The sequence below is a fragment of the Sander vitreus genome, chromosome 4 (assembly GCF_031162955.1).
Source record: "Sander vitreus isolate 19-12246 chromosome 4, sanVit1, whole genome shotgun sequence".
NCBI lineage: Eukaryota > Metazoa > Chordata > Actinopteri > Perciformes > Percidae > Sander > Sander vitreus.
The window spans coordinates 31,602,109-31,613,303 of NC_135858.1; the positions used below are offsets into that span (position 1 = coordinate 31,602,109).

Consider the following 11,195-nt stretch of genomic DNA (forward strand, 5'->3'; position numbering starts at 1 on the left):
TGGACGGCATGAATCATGAGGTGTGGAATCTCCCGATGTATAGTGTTTAGGATGCTGGGCTGTGGCAATCTGTCTGACTGCTCGTGTTTCTTGCCACCTCAAACTTTGTTGTTGTGAAGTCCCCGTGTTCCCATATCTCAGCAATTGGTGACGTCAGTGTTAGTAACTAATAGCAATAATGGCCAAAACCAGAAAAACAAGACCCAAGTTGTAACAAGCTGGAATAAGAAGGCCCCGACACGTGCTATGCTGCCCTTCTCTCATGAAAAAAAAGACATATCATTAATTTCATTCAAAGCTCAAACTTCTACTTTATTTGTTTTATGCCATTAGGTTTAGGATGATTTACCTCTTCCCTTAGCAAAGATATATACATGTTAATGTTGTTCTCATCTCCCATATATCAGTATCTGTGTATTTAGCATGTCTGGTTGCCAATCTGTGTCGTCACTGTCTTTCTGTTCTACCCTTCTCATTTTATGTCTGTGTCCTTTGTCTCTTTTTGGTTTTTCTTTTCCTCATTGGTCCAAAGGTCTCTTGAAAGGTATGAAAGGAAAAGAGTCTCCACCTGAGTCCTCTTGATCCTGCTTTAAGAAAATCTCATCTTCTATTGCTCATTTGCAGTGCATGTTAATTGACTAATGTCTGTTAGAGACATTGAAATTTAAATTTAAATTAAATTGTATCTGTGAAATGAAAGCATTTCATACAATGTCTCTAAATCTTTCAAGTTAAGAAGTAAAAAAACAAAACAAAACACAAAGAGTTGACTTGTGTCAATCTGTCATTTTCATAAGATTTAATAAGATTTCATAAGATTTAATGAGCGCTGCAGATGAGCAAGTTTACGTTCTGTCATGCAATGAAGGTTATCTGAAACCCACTACCATTTTCCAACTTACTTCCCCCACCTTTGCTCTTCTAGGAAAGAAAAAAAAAAAATCACCTAATCAGAAAATTGAATCACCCCGACTCTGCCCTCTTTCATTCTGAAGACATTTTGAAGTCACTGAAATAAAAGGCTCTCTCTTGGCAAATGTGATCAGGGCAGGCGGCTGGAGAAAGACTCCAAAGGCCACATGAATTTAATTAGCTGTAAGAGATGTAATCTTGAAGCATTTCAGTGGCACTGGTGCATGGAGAGATGTCCTTCTGATCTACTGCTGGCACACTCAAAAGATATGGAACCACAGAGCCACTTTCTAGCTGCCAGCCGCTCACCTTCCTGCACACTGTATCTGATGTATTTATAAGTCATGATGAGGACATCTGCACCTGCAGCCAACACCTGAATCCACAACTTACAGGCCTTCTGGGCACTTGTAGTGACCACACTTTTCTTTCTTCACAAATATGCATTTACGCTGCAGTCTGTAAGTATTTGGACAGTGACACATGTCTGCTGTGTTGGCTCTGTATACAGTATGCTTTGGTCAGTTGGATGAACTGACTCATTAACAGCAAAAGCTGCTTTTCAAATTCATTTTCAAAAACCAAGAGGGGATATTCTTGACTAGTTAACATTCTAATTGATTAAAAGATGACAACCTTTCCCTTACATTTATGCTCAACTCCCGCTCTTCATCTCTTCACCTTGTTACATGTCAGCATGTGTTCTGAAAGCGTCCATTGTTTCACTATCTCTGCTTCTCTCACTGTCTCTCGCTCTTCTCTAAAATATTTTTTTTTGTGGATTGATCAAATAAATACTGGATTTTGACTTTGATCAGAGTCGAATGCTGGATTTGAATTGTGTCGGACTGTAATTGTGCTGCATCTGCTGTGGACCGTTTGTGCTCTTGATTATTAACATGTACAGTTTCTAAAAATGTATCGAGTGATGTCTGTGGTTCCCAAAGTGTTTTAGCATGGAGCATGGTGATTCTGAGAAGCTACAGTGTAGTTCATGTCCTCGCCAAGGGAATCTGAATATATTATGTTTGAAAACAGAATAAATGCATAAAACCGACCTAAGCAGAGAAATAAAAGAAATCTCACTTTTGCATCCTTTAAGTGCATTTACCTGCTGTTATGCTACTGGCTTGATCTGAGACAAGAAAGCTAATGCTAGTCTGTATCTTTCTTCTTGTGCATGAAATTCTCTTCCCCCCCTTAAATCGGAGTTAGGAGACATGCAGCCATGCTCTGAACTGAGGTGCAATGACGTTTCATGCTCAGATCTCATGTCAGAATATGGCCACCATTTAGCATGTGTATGCAAATATCTTATGTGAATTTTTGACGACAGTATTAATCTCTTTTAATCACCCCTGTCTCCTACCAAACACTGTGTGTTTACTTATTTGCTCAGCCAAATACGTTTATTATATACAGTATATAGTATTTTTTTTCCACTCCAGGAAGTGTGGTGTTGTCATCCAGTATACAGAAGTCATGGGGACAGTTATCACAGATCATTTAAGCGTCCCACATGTTGTTAGGTTAGGGGGTTAAAGCTAGAGAAGGATAAAAACAAATGAAATATGTAGACAGTGATCGATTCCTTCAGTATAAAAGTTTTGCATTGGCAATGTGGCAACAGTTTGCAGATAAATTCAATGTTATGCTGATATAGAACTTAATCCAGGCAATTACATCCCCTATAAAACACATTACTTTTATATAAATGTAATTTTTCAGGAGACAGGGTTGCTTTTAGGCGAGTACTGTGTTCTGCAAAATCGACTTTTAACTTTAGATCAACAAGCATTTTTGGCATAAAATGCAAACGCAGCTATCTTTATAAAGGATAGGTTTGTATTTTCTCAAGTCTCTCTTGATTCAGTACTCACATTCCATAATATGTTTGAGAGAGTTGTAATCATTTCTTCTGTCCGTTCGGATCATGACGCAGCGGGTATCTTCCAAAGTTACATTATTTTTAGTATAGGAGGGATACATCCTGGTAACTGCATGTATGTTTGTTGCTGGGACAAAACACCAGCAATAAACCTGCACACACTTAGCAGGAAGAATATATCCACTGGATTTTTTATATTAGCTTTTCGTAGACGAGGACCGGGGGTTTGTCCCCATCAATCACAATGTAATCTCTCTACGAAAGAATCCCTTCATGGCCAGTATGGCTACTAGGAGACATTAATACAGAGAACTCTTCCAAATGACATATAGCATGTGAGTACTATATTCATATTGACTTGAAATTATTTAAACCTATCCTTTTAGGGAAAAGAAATGAATCGTACAAATCTAAATTCTAGTCTGACAAGACCTTGAGTGACTTAAACGTTCAGTCACTTCACCAAGAGTTTGCAAAGTTGAAACTATGGAATTAACATCATTTCTTTACCTGCCATCCCAATAACCTTTCACTTTCCCCTTATAACCTGTGCCGATGGGGACGACTGGGGCCTGAACTCCTGCTAACACTGTAACAGCATCCGGCCTCCCATTTCAACCTTTAACTCTGCTCTCTGTGCGCCTCTGCAGCAGCGATGAGGACAACAAGCCCCTCCAGGGCAGCCAGACGTCGCTGGACGGCAACGTGAAGGAGAGCGACGACAGCCTGGTAGACTACGGCGAAGGCGGCGATGGCCAGTTCAATGAGGACGGCTCTTTCATCGGCCAGTACACGGTGAAGAAGGACAAGGACGAAACGGAGGGCAATGAGAGCTCTGAGGCCACGTCTCCTGTCAACGCCATCTACTCGCTGGCGTAGCGCTGCACGGGGGACGCAGCGGCACCCTGGGATCTGAGGGTGTTACGATAAAAACCACAACACCATACACCAGACACAAACACACACAGGAATATATTAATATATGAAACACATTTAACACAGAGGGAAGGCAGCAGGGCCTGTCTAGAGACTGTGTAGGCTTTCCTCTGCAGAAAAAGTAACAGGGGAACACGGGAGTGGAATTAGACCACACATCTTTATTTTAGTTTCCAGCTTTGAGAAATTGGCCCATTGGAGGTGAAGTTTGGACAAAGAGGACAGTGCTTGTTTTCCTCTGCGCTCTGCCTGCCCTAACACAGACATGAAGTGTGCCTTCGGGGCAGCTTTCAGCACTTGGAAGCATCAACAAGCGTTCTTTAGAGCGTTTTTCTTTAGTTTGTTTCTGCTCCGAACATTTTCAGTGTCACTGCTCTCCTTCCTGATACGCCCCTCATACCTCTGTGTAGCATCCCAGTAAAGTACACACAAGAGGTCCCTGACACACACACACACACACACACACACACACACACACACTGGCCCCGTCCTGTAACATATCAGCTTCTAATCATCAAACTCAACAGGATGCCGGCAGATATGTTTATCATATTGATATTTACGCAATGAAAGATTTTAGTTTTTCCACAGCTGGTAGACGAGTCATTGAATCTTAATGAGTGCTGTATACAGTCCTGGCACACATTTTAGTGCCCTGCAAAACTATGCACTGTCACCTCCTCCATAGCATTTTAGGTTTAATCTGGTTAGTAAAAGTACACATTTTGGGTTTCTTTTATACCACTTGCAGGCTAAATCACATGCTTTTATTCACTTTGCCTTGTACGATGTGATAGACATGTTTTTCTTACCTCTAATCCAATGTTGTAGTGCAGATGTTCAAAATGGCCGCCACAAGAAAGGCTCTTTCTGCCACAGGCACCAAGCTCTGCTACAGTATGTTGTTAATGAATCCCATGGTTGTTTTTTTTTTATTTTGGAGCATGATAGTAACTTAGTGCAAGAGAAATGGAAGGCAACAGAGAGGAATGTTAGTTTTGCTTGAGAAACACAAGTAGACCACAGCCCAAAAACTCCCTAGTTAGCATGCAGGCTAATGCTGCATTCATGTCAAATGGGAACAGTTAAATATTGACAGTTGTACTTTAGTGTATTATTTGTCAAACCTTTGAAAGTATGTTTTATACCAAAACAGACTTTGTGACGTCAATCAAACATGGTGATCACATAATGACTTATTATGATAGGGAACCTTATTTTTTTAAATGGACAGGCTACATATTCATCTACATTCATCTATGTATTTTCTCAATTGTGACACCAAAATTATGGAAGTTTGTGGTCCCAACCACAAAGTGGGTGTAACTGTAACTGAGATGTGTCTTCAAGTTGGAAGCTAACGTCTATGTTCTTTTCCATGGTGCATGAATGCAGCACGAGAGGCTGGGATCCCAAGGGTGTGTTCAAACTACATGCCTTGCGTTTTTCCCAAAATATTCACCACTGGATATTTATTTTTAGTCAGTGTTTATTGGCCTTATACAGCCAATATACAGGCGCTATCTGTCAGCTAGTAACACGCCCACCAACCTCTAGTTCTTTCTGGAACTCCCCTCCAGACTCTCTCTCTTTTCTGGTCTCTGTATGTTGATGAATGGGAGTCATAACGCCTCGGAATAGGCGAAAGGTTTTGCTCAAGTTGAAACATTTTTTACTCCCATGGACACAATTCATTCATCCTCTCACGTCGACTTTATATGCAAACACACCGTTCAGTCTGAACCCACCTTTGCAGGGGATCTGCACCTCTTTCCCTCTCTCTAGTTTTTATAAATTCAATTCATTTGTTAAACATTACAGATGAAAAAAAAGACAACGTTAGGGACGCTTTGGATACTTGAATTAAATGAAAAAAGATTTGCAGCATGAAAATATATACATTCAATTCACAGCCACCTTTGAAATGAAACGTATCAGCTTATTTTTTTTGCAGAGGAAGAAAGAAAAAAGAAAACTGTTTGACTAACAGAAAAAGTTTTTAGAGGTATGTATGCTCAGTATTTCACTTGACCTACAACCATATTTGTCATGTAGCCATTCTGTTAGCAGCCTGATGGACTGACAGCTAATCCTTTATTTGATACTAAATGATCACGGTGTGCTCTTTTCTTTCACCACTCATACTCTACTTACCTGCTACTCAACGGCACTATTAAACCCTCCAATGTTAAATCAAAAAGATCTTCACTGCAGTTAGCAACTGGAGTTCACATTGTATTTCAACTATTTATTTTATATTTCTATTTATTACATTATGTGGATAGTATTAATATTAGTCCTTAATTTAATAATTGTTATATACACATTTTTGACCAACTTATTTTGTTGTTTCACACTAGAAAGAGCCAGAATAATGATGTCTCCAGATTCAGTTATTGTTCATCATGAGAGGCATTAAACACACAACAGTATGTTCAGGGTGTTTGTGATATTTGTAGCAGCTGGCTTTTCTGCTGTAAACAAAACCGCATACCTGTCATGGTACATGAAAAATGTCACGTTTATCTGTCCATTGTGCTGCTCTTCTCGTACTCATGTTGTATTACAGTTACTCTGTGTTGTTATTCAGATTTATGTAACATAACCTTTCCACCACTCAAAAAATCAATATTATTGCTTATTATTTATTTGACATATATTCTGTACATGTAGGTCATGAAGAAAATCTCTTATATTTGTAAATATTTAAAAGTCGATTTCCCCAGAAAAATGCTTTATCCGAAAAAAGGAAACAAAAAGTCACAAATCTTTATCCACCAAGCAAAAGCGACAGGTGCATCTTTAGTCTGTCATGCACCTTTGTAATGTAGCTTTGACTAACATTTGCACTCTGAAAAAGTAACAAGAATCATCCTTCACTCTATGTTGCCCTTTGCTTTGTGATGTATACTGACTGTGGCAAGTCTATCAGTCACTTGTTTGATGATGGTTTGGATTCTATATTGTGAAAGAGGAAGACGTTAGATTATTTGTCTATATGTTGTAAATAAGACGTAAGTGCTCCTGGAATATACTGTTTGTAGCATTGTCACACACAAACTGCTAGTAGGCCTAAAAACATGCATTTGCTGACTTATTAGAACAAACTCCCCTCCTTTAAACTGTTATACATTTGTCATCTCTCTGAGAATGCATCGACTCCTTCCTAGGATGCCTTTCACCTAACATGCCTATTGTTGCATAGCTAGTCTCATTTCAGGGGCCACCTTAGAGGACTGAAGGTTGAGTCTGCTCCTGCTCTATATATGAGACTGTCAAGCCTCATACAGACCAAGCAGTGCCCAAAGTTAGTCTCAGAAAGTCGTCCCCAAAACAGGCGGAGAACGCTAGAAACAAAAGATGTTACATAACCTTATGTTATGTCACAATTTGTCATTGGAAATAGGGTTATGAATGGTGTGATATGGGCGCTCTACCACATGGTAGAGCGCGCGCCCATATAAAGAGGCTCAGTCCTCGACACAGCGGCCCCGGGTTCAACTCCGACCTGCTGCCCTTTGCTGCATGTCATTCCCCGTCTCTCACCCATTTCAAGTCTAAGCTGTCCTTTCGAAAATAAAGGCCTAAAAATGCCCAAAAAATAATCTTGTCATAGATTCAGATAAGATCACTTGGACACAACTGACAAACAGTGTAGCAGGTGAAAGGGCAGACATATTCATATAAATCTGTAATACCAACAGATTTTCAGTCTGCACACAAAGAGTTACTGTAAGTCATTATTTACATCCTGCAGTGGCTTGAGTCAACCTATCTGATATATATCAAGTTGACAAGGATCGTCTAAATGCATAATTAAACATGGGACTGGCCCACAATCAACTAACCACATTTGGGTGAAAGAAGTCTGCAATTCTTACCTCATTTCGAGGAGCCTTTGAAGGAGGGGGCCCCTAAAATGGAACACAACATATGTCCAGATGACAGGCGGCCATTTTGAAAACAATTCTGGTCTGGTATTTCTCACCCCTTTCAAAAACGATGAACTGATTTCCCCAAAATCACAACTTCTCTGTCTCCAATTCCCTTTTCCAAAAACTCATGTTCCCTTCTGTCTCTCTGCAGAAACTCAAAGCAATATCCTCTGAGTTTTAATCAGCTGGGTGTTTTCTCTGAAGCCATTGTTCTACAGTATGTTCACTCTAATGTTAGTTTGAGCACCGAGCACAGACATCTTGACAAAAACAGGAGACTGCTGCTGAAATGGAAGAAAACGGTAAGAAAAAGCACTGAGAGATCAAACGTTGGGTCGAAACATACAGGTCCGAACTTCAGTCTCACGGGACTCGTTGAAAGCGTTTTCTTCCAGATCTGGTCTGGAAACCTGCACCTCCTTCTTCCCACATGGCCTTTCCTCGTTCCTCCCAAGTGGATCACAGTGGGGAAATGTTGTAAAGTGGCTATCTAACAAAGAAAAGAGAATTATGCATAGTTGCTGATACACAGTGCTTTTTTTCTTGTCCTTTTATTCGTGCACGTTGACTCTCTTTTTACTGTCTGCATCGTCTCAGCTCAACTTTACTGGGGGAAAAGAAAATGTTGATGTGCAGTTTTACAGCTTTGTATTTGTTTTTCATTTCAAAATGCTGCAAAGTGTAGAACTGGTGCACATACAAGATTTGCAACTGGATTTTTTCAATGATTGATCACATGCTGTTTGGCTTTTTTATGAATTCTCATATTAGCATCTTCTTGTTTATACCATGTGTATCAGAGCAGCTCGTCAAAGTCTTGCTTCGATATGCAAAATAACAGCTTTTGTAAGGTACATACTCAACAGAAAATGGCATAAATATATTCACCATGTATGCGTGTATGATGAGATGTTGCAACTTCTGCTAGCGACGCCTTCTTTATAGTAAAGCTATCTCCTTTTCTCTACCTACTGTCGGCTGGTCTCTCTTTTCATCTCTGAGCTTTTGTCATGTTTGCAAAACAGACGCAACATTTTTTTTATAGTTTCAAAGACTAAACAAGAAAAGAAGCAAAGCTTGCCATACCTTGCTTTGTCTGACCTTGTGTTAGTTGAACAGCTGTAGACGTAGTAGAAAGCCATTCAGGTAATGTCATGCAGTATTGTACAGTTTTCATCTCAACAGAATGAATCAGACATGGGTCATTTATGTGGCTTTTGGCTGAGAACTGATTATTGTATAGATACACCTGACTCTTTTTTATTGTTTATTAGCTGTAGCTTCAACTAATTATTCAATTCAATTCAACAGACGTTATCTCAGGACACTTTACAGATAGAGTACGTCTAGACCACACTCTATAATTTACAAAAACCCAACAATTCCCCCCAAGAGCAAGTATTTGGTGTGACAGTGGCGAGGAAAAACTTCCTTTAAAGTAACTACCGCCGTTTCCAAATTCTAATTCCCATGCTAAACTGCCTTGAAGTACTATCATCCATCCACCATCATTAGTATCTGCAATGCTTTCCAGAGTGGAGAGAACCACACATGTTGCCAACCTCAAACCTCCAAAGCTCACCTACAAACTATCTTTAGCTTTATTTTAGCAAAAACAGGGTGTCCGCGGGGTTTTAAAAAGGATTAAAAGGTAGTAAATCTAATTAGTAAAAATGAAGGTCATTAAAAGGTATTAAAAGGTATTAATCACCATTTTACGAGGTATTCATTTTTTTTATTTTTTTTTTGCAAACTATGAGTTGTCCATTTGTTTTATTATGTCTAATGAAGTTGAGCTTGTAAAGTTTGTGTGATATTATATCCATCGCCGCATGCAAATTTAAGAATCTCACGCCAAGACCCGCCCTACGAAGCAGCTCGAGAGGTTAAGGTTATGATAGCCGATTGGTCAGGGGATAGGACCTGTACCAATGGAGTTACGTTACCTTGCATAAGCATGGACGCCTGGCCAATAAATGCCATTGAAGGGCGGGACTGACGGTGCAGATTACAAAATGAAGGAAGACAATGAATATAGTGAGGGGTTAAGAGAAGAGACAGGCAAGAGAAAACAACAGAAAGTTTGGGATCATTTAAAGCTGCATGCAAACATGCTGCTACATCCAGTGTACTCATCCATTCCACAGAACTAGCTAGCTTACAGCATGTTACTCTGCAAATAGTGATGTTTTACAAACAAGCTAAAACGAAAGCTTCCGGTTTGTAATCTAACTGTTTATTAGTTTGCTACTAATCTTGAAATTTCTGTAAATTTAGCTGCTGCCAGAGACAAACCAGGCCCTCCCCCCCAGCATGGCTACTTAATATGCACGTGAATGCAGACATCACCAGACCGTGCCGGTGATGTCTGGGTGAAAAAGATTTACATTTGAGCCACCAAAAATGTACTTTTGCCAACAGAATAAGGGCTTAAAAATATTAGCATCTATCCCTGTTATTGTATGCAATTTAGGCAATAAAAAAGGTTGTTTTTTCGAAAAAAGGAAACCTCTCTTTTGTAAATTTCCTTATCTGATTAATCAATGAAATAATCTGTAGAATACTCGATTACTAAAATAATTGATTGATTGATTGACTGCAGCACTACTGTTTTCTTGTATTTCACTTGCCTCATGGAATATTTTCTATGTGTAATCATTTGGGTGTCTGTACATACAGAAGAAGGTTTGCTTAGTTTTAAATGGTTATTATGGCATCAGTGAATTCTTGTTTCTTTGAACTGCTTTAATTTATCATTTTATTTCATCTATTAATTTTATTCTAAAGGTGGAATAAATGCAAGGTGTTTCCAATCCATTCTGAATTTCCTTATCTGCATTGTTCTATTGGCCAAGAGGGTGTAGTTTTATAAATCTCAAACTCCATTTAATGGTCTGAAAACGTGTTGCTGTATAAACCTGCAACTCAATGGCGTGTTGGTTTTAACAAAAATTGAGAAGGTATTAAAAATGGTATTAAAAGGTATTGCATTTACCTCCAGGATTTCTGTATATACCCTGAAAAAGCTGACTGTGCTGCAGGAACAGAGGTTGGCATTTAGTAGAATTTAATGCAATATCATTGATGGCCACTAGATGGTGACTTCAAAATATCAGCTGCCAGGTAGTAAACATACAACTATCAATTCAATTTAGTTTAATTCTTAGACAACTTTCAAGTGTTGACATAGGCAGGTACCATTTTAATATAGATTCAGCAATGGCAATTGTGAAAGATTCCGTATTTGAATCAGTTGCTACAGTTTCCTCTGTTGTTGACACATGGCTTTTCTTTTCTTGCCAGTGAACAGGCTAGTGATTCAGGTCAGTGTGCATTATGTGCTGATTTTTAAATTGGATGGAAAACAACACCCTTTCAGCTTCAACTGTAACTGTACCGCTCAGATGTTGAGGCACACCTAGTCTCGCATTGCCAGACCTTCCTCCAGAGCGCTGCTGACGTAGGTCTGGCTAGTCCACAAACATTCCAGGATGGGAGAAAAACGTGCTCTGGTTTATTGGCAT

General features: G+C 39.3%; 1 protein-coding gene across 2 annotated transcripts in view; it reads left to right on the top strand.

Annotated features, from left to right (window-relative positions):
• The window catches only part of nfasca (neurofascin homolog (chicken) a), a 125,637-nt gene extending 115,179 nt beyond the window's left edge, over positions 1-10,458 (top strand). For both annotated transcript variants that reach the window (XM_078249341.1, XM_078249342.1), the window contains one exon: positions 3,451-10,458. In XM_078249341.1, the coding sequence (XP_078105467.1) occupies positions 3,451-3,679 (229 nt within the window). In that variant the 3' untranslated portion in view covers positions 3,680-10,458. The remainder of the gene's footprint in view (positions 1-3,450) is intronic.
• Positions 10,459-11,195: the final 737 nt, after the last annotated feature.